This window comes from Clarias gariepinus, chromosome 28, assembly GCF_024256425.1.
Source record: "Clarias gariepinus isolate MV-2021 ecotype Netherlands chromosome 28, CGAR_prim_01v2, whole genome shotgun sequence".
Classification (NCBI taxonomy): domain Eukaryota; kingdom Metazoa; phylum Chordata; class Actinopteri; order Siluriformes; family Clariidae; genus Clarias; species Clarias gariepinus.
The window spans coordinates 912,023-925,000 of NC_071127.1; the positions used below are offsets into that span (position 1 = coordinate 912,023).

The window sequence follows — 12,978 nt, forward strand, 5'->3', positions numbered from 1 at the left end:
TGATGTGCGTGGAGTTGTCCATAGTGTCCATGGATGTATAAAGATTGATTGATTGATTGTAAGAATTGTGAAAATATTGTGTTAGTTTTGCCTAGTGGTGTGGTTAAGAGACCTTATCGCCTGCGGGAAGAAGCTCCTCCTCAGTCTCTCTGTGTTGGCCCTCAGGGAGCGGAATCGGGGGATGCGCTCAGCTGATCGCACCACCCTCTGTAGAGCTCGTCTGTCCTGCATGGTGCTGTTCCCGAACCAGGTCGTGATGTTTCCTGTCAGGATGCTCTCTATGGTGCAGGAGTAGAAATTCCTGAGCACCTTGGAGGGCAGTCTAAAGTCTCTCAAGCGTCTGAGGTGGTACAGACGCTGCCGGGCCTTTTTTACCACGGTGTTGATGTGACAGGACCATGTCAGGTCCTGCGTGATGTGAACACCGAGGTATCTGAAGCTGTCCACTCTCTCCACTGGGCTCCTGTTGATGATGGGGGTCTGGTAGTTCCTCACCTGCTTTGTACTGAAGTCCACTATCAGCTCCTTTATCTTGCTGACGTTCAGGAGGAGATTGTTTCTCTGGCACCAGTTCTCCAGATTTCCAACCTCCTCCAGGTAGGCCGTCTCATCGTTGTTCGTGATCAGGCCCACCACAACAGTGTCGTCAGCGAACTTGATGATGGTGGTGGAGCTGGTAGTGGCCACGCAGTCGTGGGTGTACAGAGAGTACAGCAGGGGGCTCAGAACACAACCCTGGGGGGCTCCAGTACTGAGAGTGATGGAGGCTGAGACATGGCCGCCCATCCTTACTGCCTGTGGTCTGCCAGTCAGAAAATTGGAGATCCACTGACACATGGATGAGCTGAGTCCCAGGTGCTCCAGCTTGGTGGTGAGTGTGGAGGGAATTATGGTATTAAATGCAGAGCTGTAGTTGATGAAGAGCATTTTCACATAATTCCCCCTCCGAGTGTCCAGGTGAGTGAGAGATGTATGGAGGAGATGAGAGATTGCATCGTCCGTGAAACGGTTTGGACGGTATGCAAACTGTAGTGGGTCCAGTGTGTCTGGTAGTGAAGAAATGATGAAGTCTCTGACCAGGCGTTCAAAGCACTTCATCACTACTGAAGTGAGGGCTACAGGGCGATAATCATTGAGGGAAGCAGGTTGAGGTTTCTTGGGGACAGGAACAATAATGGACTCTTTGAAGCATGTGGGGATCACCGACTGAGATAAAGAGATGTTGAATATCTCAGTGAACACAGGTGCTAGCTGGTCTGCGCAGGCTCTGAGAATACGACCTGAGATGCCGTCTGGTCCTGCTGCTTTCCTGGTGTTCACTCTCTTGAAGGCTCTCCTCACGTCATGCTCGGTGATGATGAACGCGCTTCCGGTGCTGGCAGTGACTTCCTCTCTGCAGCTGTTAGCACCGCTAGCATTAGCATCGCTAGCGTCTTTAGCTGCAGCCTCGAAGCGAGCATAGAAAGTGTTCAGCTCATCTGCCAAAGTCACGTCTGCGTTTATCATACCGGATGTTGGTGGTTTATAGTCAGTAATTGTCCTTAATCCCTGCCACAGGCTCCTAGAGTCACTCTGTTGGAGCTGTGACTCTAGTTTCCTCCCGTAGCGCTGCTTCGCCTCTTTCACCGCCTTCCGGACGCTGTATGACGCAGCCTTGTATGGTTCCATGTCCCCCGACGCGAGTCCCGTGTTGTAGGCAGCGGTGCGAGATCTCAGAGCGTCGCGGATGGTTTTATACACCCACGGCTTCTGGTTGGGAAACGTTTTAATAGTCTTTTTTTCTACGGTATCGTCCGCTAGTTTCACGATGAATCCCACAACCGCTTCCGTAAACACGCTGACGTCACCATCGGAGCTGTTTCTGAACATGTCCCAGTCTGCGTCATCGAGTGGGTCCTGTAACGCGGCCACCGATTGGTCCGTCCAGCGCGCGACCTCCCTCTGAACCGGAACTTCCTGTTTCAGCCTTTGTTTGTATTTTGGCATGAGGAAGATGGCGGCGTGGTCGGATTTACCAAACGGAGGGTGAGATTGTGCCTTGTAGCCGTCCTTGACTGTGGTGTAGCAATGATCCAGTGTCCTTTCGCCCCTGGTGGGGCAAGTGATGTGCTGATAAAAGTTTGGCGCTGCACGTTTGAGGTTGGCACTGTTAAAGTCCCCCGCCACAATAAGCGCAGCGTCCCGGTGTACTGTTTGGTGCTGTGTAAGTGCCTCATGCAGCTCGCATAAGGCAGTGTCCGTGTCCGCTTGTGGTGGAATATAAACGGCGCTGATTATGACCGATGTAAACTCCCGAGGTAAATAAAAAGGACGACACATTATGGACAGTAGTTCCAGGTTTGGTGTGCAGGAGTGTGTGAGAGGAACAACGCTCGCGCTGTTGCACCAGCTGCTGTTCACCAGCTGCTGTTCACAAGCTGCTGTTCACCATTAAACACACGCCGCCTCCCCTTGACTTCCCCGAGTCCCGTGTCCTGTCCATGAAGTGAACCGAGAAGAACTCGACCGGCTGGATGGCGTGGTCCGGCACCGCTGGGTTCAGCCATGTCTCGGTGAAGCAGAGGAGATTGCAGTCCCGAATGTCTCTCTGGAACTTTATCCTGGCCCTGAGGTCATCGAGCTTGTTTTCCAGTGACTGGACGTTGGCGAGCAGGATGCTAGGCAGAGGTGTGCGGTGTGCACGGGCTCTCAGCCTGTTCCTGACGCCGGCTCGTTTCCCTCGAGGCTGCCGCTTCGCGTCGCGTCCTTTGTTCTCTCTCAGGATCTCACTCGGCCAGCTCGGATCCGGAGTTAAAAACGTCGAATTGTGAGTACATTGTATACCAATAGAAACAAGAGTGTCTCTATCATAACTAATGTACTCCATGGTGGTAATTTGACTGGTTTTAAAACGGTAAAAACTAACTTAAAGAACAAAAACAAAGAAAATCTGGTCGGAGCAGTCGTGACGGCAGCCGACCTCACCAGCGCCATCTTGGAATCACCCGGCGCCATCTTAGAATCACCAAGATGGTGCCGGGTGCCATCTTGGTGATTCCAGTATTATCTACATGAGCTTCAAATGAAAGGCTGGAATCTATAATCACACTGAGGTCTTTTACTGTTGCACTTGATGGAACAGAAAGGCCATCTAAAGTTACAGAGTGATCTAGAATCTTACTTCTAACTGTATGTGGTCCTATGACTAGAACTTCTGTCTTATCTGGATTAAGCAGAAGAAAGTTAATTAGCATCCAATTTCTTATGTCCTGCACACATTGCTCAACTTTAGTAAGCTCATTTATCTCATCAGGTTTTGCTGAGACATATAACTGTGTATCGTCAGCATAACAATAAAAACTTATACTATGCTTACCGATTATGTTGCCCAAAGGAAGCATGTAAAGAAAACAAAGCAGTGGGCCTAAAACTGAACCCTGTGGAACACCAAACTCCACTAGAGAACATTCGGAATAATTACCGTTTAGGTCTACATACTGATACCAATCAGTCAAATAGGATCTGAGCCAGGAGAGGGCTGTACCCTTAATTCCTACTACATTTTCTAATCTGTGAAGAAGAATACTATGATCAATGGTGTCAAAAGCTGCACTGAGGTCGAGTAATACAAGCATAGTTACACAACCCTGATCAGAGGCCAATAGAATGTCATTTACTACTTTAACGAGCGCTGTCTCTGTACTGTGATGAGGCCTAAATCCTGACTGATACAGTTCATGTATGCCATTTCTATGTATATATGAGCATAGCTGCTCCGCTACTATTTTTTCCAGAATCTTAGAGATAAAGGGGAGATTTGATATTGGCCTGTAACTGGACAGCTGACAGGGGTCAAGGTCAGGTTTTTTAATAATCGCTTTAATAACTGCTAATTTAAAAGATTTTGGAACATACCCAATACTGAGTGAAGAATTAATTATTCTCAACAGGGGTTCTGTTATTGCTGGTACTATCTGTTTAAGAAAATGTGTCGGTACAGGATCTAATATACAGGTTGATGAATTTGCAGAAGAGATGAGTGAAATTAGTTCATTCTCTTCAAGGGGAGTAAAGTATTTTAGGTTTCAATCTGACATGGCTAGTTAAGGAAATGCCCTTTACTCACTAGTTATCAGATGGATATGACTGTACAGTGTGTGGTGATAACTGTGTCTATACACCTCCAGGGAAATGATTGGTCCGTAGTAGAGCAGTGGGTGTGGTCACAACAACTGACTCGTATTGTGTACCTCAGATAGAGCAAGTGAAGATCAGACTAAAGGAGGCGGAGAAAAGCTCTTTTGGAGACTCTACCCAATCAGCGTCAGTCACAAGGGTTGTGAATGTGTGCAGCGCCCCTGCTGGTCAAGATATGGTACTGCAAAGCACAGACGTACTGAGAGAGCGCATCACTGGTACACAGGTCAGGAGATTATACACATGTATGATTATATTATGTATAACTCTTTTAATACATTGTTTTCAGTGTGTGTGTGTGTGTGTGTGTGTGTGTGTGTGTGTGTGTGTGTGCACATTCAGGCACTGCTGGATATTCTTCATCAGGACCGGAGAGAAGCAGCAGAACAGAGGAAGGAACTCTGCAGTACTATTATCAGGCTGCAGGGGGAGCTGGAGAGCTCTGAGGCTGGTAGAGAAAAGGTGAGGAAACATCTACAGTGAATTTTTAAATCATCATAAGTGTTACATTAAAGATTAAAAACAGGTGAATTGTCTTATGATCAGAGTTTCTAAATTTGCTTAAAATCTACTGCTAACAGATCACAGAGACATTTTAGACTTTTGACGTGTGTGTGTGTGTGTGTGTGTGTGTGTATCAGTTGGAGGCGCAGTGTGAACAGTTACAGTTGAAGTTGAGGACTCTGCAGTTGGACTGGGAGGAGGAGCAGAAGAAAAGTTCATCTTACTTCAACCAAATCATGGAGCTGGAGAGAGAGAGAGACCAGGTAATGTATAACAACACACACACACACACACACACACACACACACACACACACACACACTATGGGATGAGACTTGGTTGAAAACATGTATGAACAAAGAATTAAACAAACATTAATTAATAGTGAATAACTTACAGTAACTAACCAACTAACTTAAAAACATTAAAGGGATTTTTTCAGTTTTGCTCCTGAGTTTCTTGTTTGTGTTTCTAAGACAACACGACTGTGTGTGTGGGTGTTACAGGGCGACAGGGCCACAGTGCTGCTTCCTCACTGGGCTGCAGTTACAGTGAGGTTATTTCAGTTTACAGTTCTTTATGACAGTGAATGATTATCCTCCATGGAAAAGCTAACACTGATACACACTTCCTCCGTTAAGCATCTAGCAATGATTATGGCCAAAGTATCATAATTCCAACTACAGTGGAACCTCGGATTACGAGCATAATTCATTCCGGAAGTGGGCTCGTATTCCAAAACACTCGTAAACCAAATGTAATATTCCCATGGAAAATAATGGAAACTCATATTATTCATTCTACAGCTCAAAAAAAAAAAATACATACAAATAATTAACACAAAATATAAAGTAAAAATAAAACTAATTAACCTGCACTTTACCTTACACTTTACATAAGTGTTTCTGTTTGTGCACGCAGGCGCTGTGTGTGTGTGTGTGTGTGTGTGTGTGTAATGTGCGTGCACACACACACACACACACACACACACACACATTAACGGGGAGACTGTTTTTAAAACTGTTTAAAAATTACCCATTTAAAAATTTGCAAGGAACATTGCTAGTCACACTCATGTGAGCGCACACTAATGGAATCACTGCTGTAACGTAAAACAACAACAACAACAAAAATAAATGAACCAGCTCCTTACCTTTGAAAACAATCGCGACAGAGCAGAGTTTCAGTGTGTTTGTGTTTGAAGCCAAGAGGAGGGGGGGCTGTAAAGCCGAGAGTGTGTGTGTGTGTGTGTGTGTGTGTGTGTGTGTGTGTGTGTGTGTTGGTGTAAGTGAATGAGCGCGCACACACACACACACACACTCCTCTCAGGTTCCCAAACAAACACACACTCTCTCTGCCTTACACAGACACACACACACACACACTCAGAAATGCTGCAGACACTAAGACCCAGCAGACGATAAGTAATCATCTCCCCTGCTGGGTCTTAGTGCCTGCAGAGTGTGTGTGTGTGTATTCACCCACCTACAATTCCGCAGCGCAAGAGAGAGAAAAAACGTTGGCTCAGTTGTGCTGACGTGTCGCTCGGTGTCTAAACAAGAAGCGCATGCTTGATACATGATACTCGCTACTTATAAACCAAGACAATACTCGTTTTTCAAGTCAACATTTATTAAAAATCTTTGCTCGGTCTTGCGGAACACTCGTAAACCGCGTTATTTTTAATCCGAGGTTCCACTGTAATTAAGATATATATTTTTGGGGGGGGGGAGGGGGGTTTCCAATTTTCTCCCCAATATTAGTCGTAGCCAATTCCTTACCATCGCTAGGAGGCTCCCACATTAATGCTACTACTACCACTCAGTCGGGAGGGTGAAGACTATCCCATGTTTCCTCCGAACCGTGTGACGTAAGCCGACCGCATCTTTTCGAACTGCTTGCTCACGCACCATTAGGGGCGAAGTAACACACTCAGCGGAAAGCGCACTGTAAGACCTGCCCCATATGTACAGGACAATGAGGACGCAGCACTGTAAGACCCGCCCCATATGTACTGGACAATGAGGACGCAGCACTGTAAGACCCGCCCCCATATGTACTGGACAATGAGGACGCAGCACTGTAAGACCTGCCCCATAAGTACTTGACACTGAGGACGCAGCACTGTAAGACCTGCCCCATATGTACTGGACAATGAGGACGCAGCACTGTAAAACCTGCCTCCATATGTACTGGACAATGAGGACGCAGCACTGTAAGACCTGCCCCATATGTACTGGACAATGAGGACGCAGCACTGTAAGACCTGCCCCATATGTACTGGACAATGAGGACGCAGCACTGTAAGACCTGCCCTATATGTACTGGACAATAAGGACGCAGCCCTGTAAGAACTGCCTCATATGTACTGGACAATGAGGACGCAGCACTGTAAGACCCGCCCCATATGTACTGGACAATGAGGACGCAGCACTGTAAGACCTGCCCCCACAGTTACTGGACAATGAGGACGCAGCACTGTAAGACCTGCCCCATATGTACTGGACAATAAGGACGCAGCACTGTAAGACCTGCCCCATATGTACTGGACAATAAGGACGCAGCACTGTAAGACCTGCCCCCACAGTTACTGGACAATGGGGACACAGCACTACCGTCCCATCCTGTATGTTTGTGTCAGAACGTCCTACAAAAACTGACTGAAACTGAGAAGTACATTTGATTGCATTTAATGTTAACTTTTATTGTGTTATTGATGTTATTTTTATTCACTTTCAATTCATTTATTTTTGTTCCATTAGTTTACTTTTGTTATTTTTTTTTAACAAATCTAATTATGCACACAGTTATCAAACTGAATTTTCATTCATTTAGAATATAAAGTGGGGAGTATTTACTTATGAAGGTATTTTTAGATCAGTGATTTCAGGAATGTATGCAGGTTTACCAAGCTCACTTTGAAGATTGTGAGACCAGTTTATATATGTGTGTTAGGCTCTGCGCAGCAGGGACAGTCTGCAGCTGGAGTTCACTGACTGTCTGCTGGACAAGAACCGCCTGCGTAAGTGCATCACCGAGCTGCAGGAGCGAGTGGAGCAGCTGCACAGAGAACTGCAGAAAGAGAGGGACAAAAACCGTGAGCAGGAACACACACAGTGCTGCGGTCATGGGGTGAGTTTTACACACACACACACACACACACACTTGGTAGCTTATGGTTGTGCTTGGATTCTATGATGATGTTTACTTCTAGCATTAAGTTTTCTGATGACTGAATAGTCTTATCCTGGATCCACAGGATCTACTACAGGTGGATGGATCATGATGTACATGATATAGTGCAATCACCCACCATAGTTATGCTTCTCTTGAGTCTTGTTGCTGTCTTTTACAGTCAATAGCAACATCTTCCCAGCCAGACTTGATTCCCATCTGTGTGTATGGAGTTTGCATGTTCTCCCCGTGCTTGGTGGGTTTCCTCTGGGTACTCCGGTTTCCTCCCACAGTCCAAAGACATGCATATTTGACTAATTGGTGTTCCCAAATTGTCCTTAGTGTGTGAATGATTGTGGAATTGTTTGCATGTGTGTGCCCTACAATTGATTGGCACCCTATCCAGTGTGTACCCCGCCTTGTGCCCTAAGTCTCCTGGGATAGACTCCAGGCCCCCTGCGACCCTGAATACAATATGAAGCGGTATAGACGATGAGTGAGTGAATGAGCAACATCATCCAGAGCACTGAGTCTGATTTTACACTACCTCAGTGTGGACCCCCTCTGGTGTTTTCCTGAGTATTTCAAAATGAAGAACACAATCCCACCAGGTGACTCCCAGGACGTCAGTGTATGTGGAAGTGCTCGAGGGAATTGATGTGGTAGCTATAAGTCAGTCGAGATTCATAACCATAGAGGAGGGTGGTGACACAGACACCTTAGTAGACACAAACTTTAGTGCTGAGATATAGATGTTTTGTTTTGAAATACCCAATGCTGGAGGTCAAAAAGTTTGTTAGTGATCAGCCCCCAATGCAGAGCAGTGATGTCCTTAAATAGTGCTGCTTAGTTACACAGGGGTCTGTCAAAAACAGCTTCCATCTTATTCTGTGCCTCAGTCATCCAACGTTCTCACTAAGAACGTCTCGGGTTACTTTGCTGTAACCCTGTTCCCTGAAAAGGCGGGAACGAGATGCTGCGTGAAAACGCTATGGGAAACATCTTGTCATGTTGCCGGTTGTGAAGCATGTGTGTATCAAACACGCCAAATTTTGGCTTATATAACCTCCGTCGGGTGACGTCATCTGATGAGACGCACCTGCAGGTTATAAATAGGAGTGAACCGGAAACATTCCTCAGATTGATTTGTCTGAACGCACGTCCGGTCATGTAGGCAGTGCGGCATTGGGACGCAGCATCTCGATCCCGCCTTTTCAGGGAACAGGGTTACAGCAAAGTAACCCGAGACGTTCCCTTTCAAAGGCTACACTCGATGCTGCGTGAAAACGCTATGGGAACGAGAATACCAACGCCGCCGCACTGCAAGTGTCTGGACCCCAAGGTTGTGTAGCGTGTGCGCACAAGGCCGAGAAGGTCTCAGAACTATATCTGGGAAGCTGACTCGAGGACCTGTGAGCCCGGAGTGGCATTAACATCCAGATTATAAAATCTAACAAACGTGTGCGGAAAGGACCACGCCGCCGCGTCACACACTTGCTGCAGGGGAATACCTCCTGCTAGTGCAGTAGATGAGGCAATCCCCCTGGTTAAATGAGCCCTGGTTCCTAGAGGCGAAGTGATCCCACGCGCCTCATAGGAGAGGGCAATAGCATCTCTCACCTAGTGTAGTGGCGGCCGCCCCCCCCGCCCCCCAGCCTCCCCCCGGTTGCGGCCCCAAAACATGTAAAAGCTGCTCTGACTTATGCCACTGGCTGATGGTGTGAACATAAATCTGAAGAGCACGTACTGGACACAGTAAGTCTCTCCTGCTCCGAAGCTGTAAAAGGCGGAGGACAGAAGGCTTTAAAAAAAAAAAACAGGGTCCATGTTGAGAATGGAACTTTCGGAAGATAGTTCAGTGAGGATGCAAAATGGCCCTGACCAGCCCAGGGGCAAGGTCTAGGCAGGATGGGGAGATTGACAGATCTCCAATCCTCTCAGAGAGGTAACGGCCCTTAGAAAAAAAAAACATCTTAAAGTTCAGAAACCTGAGGCGCTGACTCTAGTGGTTCAAAAAAGGGTGTCAATTGGCTCTTCAAGCACGATAGATAAAACCCACAAAAGGGACCGTGTCACAGTAACCCCACCAATCAGGACGTGGCAGGCTGAAATAGCAGTTACGTACGTCCTGAGGGTACTAGGGCACAAGCCCAAGGACAACTTTTCCTGCAGAGACTCCAGCACTGAAACATTTCGGCAGTGGACTGGGTCTACCTGCTTCGTCATGCACCAACTTTCAAATACATTCCATTTGAGGGCATAAGCTCTTCTAGGGGAGGGAGCCCTAGCACTTAGAATAGTCTTAATTACACTGGCTGAAAGACCAGCTTGACTTAGTTGGTCCCGTTGTGGCAGGCTAAAATAGCAGTTACGTACGTCCTGAAGGTACTGGGGCACAAGCCCGAGGACAATTTTTCCTGCAGAGACTCCGGCACTGAAACATTTCGGCAGTGGACTGGGCCTACCTGCTTCGTCATGCACCAACTTTCAAATACATTCCATTTGAGGGCATAAGCTCTTCTAGGGGAGGGAGCCCTAGCACTTAGGATAGTCTTAATTACGCTGGCTGAAAGACCAGCTTGACTTAGTTGGTCCTGTTCAGGGACTGAACGTGAAGGTTCCAAAACTCGGACCGGGGATGAAATATCGTCCCCTGCGCCTGAGACAGAAGATCCCACCTCATTGGAATCACCCATGGTGAGCCGTTGAAGAGGGATACTAGAACCACACTCTGGTCGGCCAACAGGGCGCTATCAATAAGAGGCGCAAACACTGTTGATGGACCCTCGCCAAGACTCCCGGGAGCAGAGCTATCAGGAAAATACGCATAAAGGCGTAACCAGGGCCATGTATGGGCCACGGCGTCCAGATCCGGGGTAGCTGAAAGAGTCAGAGAGTAGTAAAGGGGACATTTGCTGATCTTGCGAGGCAAAGTGGTCCACCTCTTCTACCTGAAATCTCTCCCAGATTGACTGACTATTTTTGGGGTGGGGTTTCCATTCCCCGTGTGTCAAAGATTGACTGGACAGAACAACTGCTCCCACATTCATATGCCCTGGAATGTAATTCGCCCTGAGGGACAGAAACCTGGTGCGCTAGCTATTTAGCGGCGCGAGCACAGTCCGCCCTGGCGATTAATATATGAGACTGCCATAGTGTTGTCCACCCGCACTAGGACATGGTAGCCTCTTAACTGCTGGAGGAAGTGCTTTAGGGCCAGAAATAGAGCCATCATTTCGGGGCAATTGATGTGCCGCGCGAGAAGATGGCCTCTCCAGCTCCCTTGGGCTGGATGGTCATCAAAGATCGCACCCCAGCCCATGAGGGAAGCGTCTGTCGTTAGCATCAGCGACGACAAGACGAACTAAGAGTGGCACTTAAAGTCAGAAACCGGGGTCTGAACCACATAGGAAGGGTACGAAGCACCTGGCGCGTAACCTTTATTGGGGATTGGCCCTAGAGTGAAATCCCCAGTTTCTTAGCCACAACTAAAATGCTCTCGTGCAGAAGGCCCAAAGGTGTCACCGTGGATACAGCTGCCATAAGAGCTAAGATCTATGAAAGTGATGGTCACTTTCCGGTCTAGCTTGATTTTCTTGAGAATGGATTCGACACGAGCGGGAGACAGCTGTGCCCGCTTACGATCGAATCCCATGTGACACCCAATATGTTGTCCTCTGAACAGGAAAGAGCACGCTTTTAATGGCGTTGGGTCTCAATCCTAAGAAACAAAGATGAGCTAGCTACAGTACTAAGACTGGGCCAGCCAGTCGTCTATGTAATTTAAATACGGATGCCCTGGAGTCGTAAGCGCCAGAACTACATCCATGCATTTCATATATGTGCGGGTGAGAGAGCTAGACCAAATGGAAGGACCCGATACTGGTAAGCTTTGCCCCCGAAAGCGACCTTAGGAACCTCCTGTGTTGTGGCAATATTTCTATATAAAGTAAGCGTCCTTCAATCGATTGTCCCGAATCAATCGCTTGGTAGGATTTGAGAGCAATCACTTTGACAGTCAACATTTTGAAACTGTATTTATTTATTTTAGATAGCGGAACAGCCCGCGAAAATCTAATAAAATTTGACGTAGACAAAAACCTGACGTCTAATGTTTTTTTGTTTTTTTTGTGCTTGGGTGCTATTTCCATCTCCACGGAGCGAGAGAGGATGTTTATCCTTGCCCATTCACAAAAAGCGCAGCGCGCGCTTGCGAGCGGACAGAGGGATTTCCCGATCCAACGAGGAAGTGAAAGATAGGAGTTTTAAATCCGTCTCTCACAGCTCTGCTGGATACACGCGTTTTAAGCCCCAGAAATGCGCCGCGGCCCGGTGCTTCTCAAGGAATGCGGGGCGCGCGCGATCACTTTATTCGAAGCAGTAAAGTGTAGAGATCGCCCTCAGATATGTATTTATCAGACACGGAGGGATATCTCAATTAAAACTCTGCCATATCGGTGAGTTAAACACTTTCTTATTTTGCTGGTTTAAACACATACGCATACACAACAAGGTCAGTGAAGACAAAAGATCTGAGGAATGTTTCCGGTTCACTCCTATTTATAACCTGCAGGTGCGTCTCATCAGATGACGTCACCCGACTGAGGTTATATAAGCCAAAATTTGGCGTGTTTGATACACACATGCTTCACAACCGGCAACATGACAAGATGTTTCCCATAGCGTTTTCACGCAGCATCGAGTATAGCCTTTGAAAGGGAACTCCTCGTCCATTCGTGCTTCTGTCATGATGTAATCCATCACCACCAGACTTCAGCCAGATGTGGCTTCAGTTCAGGTGTTTTGTGCAGGGATGGTTTTAGAGTGTCAGCGCCATCACCACTGTCTTCTCCATAACCTTCACCATACATTAAACAGTTATTGTGTGTGTGTGTGTGTGTGTGTGTGTGTGTGTGTGTGTGTGTGTGTGTGTGTGCGTACAGTCACATCTGTCTCTGCTCAGTGAAGAATGTCTTGGGCCGTGCTGTTCACTCAGTCTGACCACCTGCGACAGCTCACAGCTCCTAAATAAGGTTTTACACACACACACACACACACACACACACACACACACACACACACACAGTGTGTTTACATTATTCTAAGTGAGTTACAGTGTGAGAT

The 12,978-nt window shown here is 47.2% G+C and overlaps 2 protein-coding genes across 2 annotated transcripts in view; both read left to right on the top strand.

Annotated features, from left to right (window-relative positions):
• The window catches only part of polr2f (RNA polymerase II, I and III subunit F), a 133,438-nt gene that overhangs the window by 75,598 nt on the left and 44,862 nt on the right, over positions 1 to 12,978 (top strand). The gene's annotated exons all lie outside the window — the stretch shown is intronic.
• Positions 1 to 12,978, top strand: part of zmp:0000000896 (caspase recruitment domain-containing protein 10) — a 29,121-nt gene that overhangs the window by 8,338 nt on the left and 7,805 nt on the right. Inside the window, exons 10-14 of the mRNA XM_053489660.1 lie at positions 4,235 to 4,402; positions 4,519 to 4,638; positions 4,818 to 4,943; positions 7,636 to 7,812; positions 12,798 to 12,887. Of these exons, the coding sequence (XP_053345635.1) occupies positions 4,235 to 4,402; positions 4,519 to 4,638; positions 4,818 to 4,943; positions 7,636 to 7,812; positions 12,798 to 12,887 (681 nt within the window). The remainder of the gene's footprint in view (positions 1 to 4,234; positions 4,403 to 4,518; positions 4,639 to 4,817; positions 4,944 to 7,635; positions 7,813 to 12,797; positions 12,888 to 12,978) is intronic.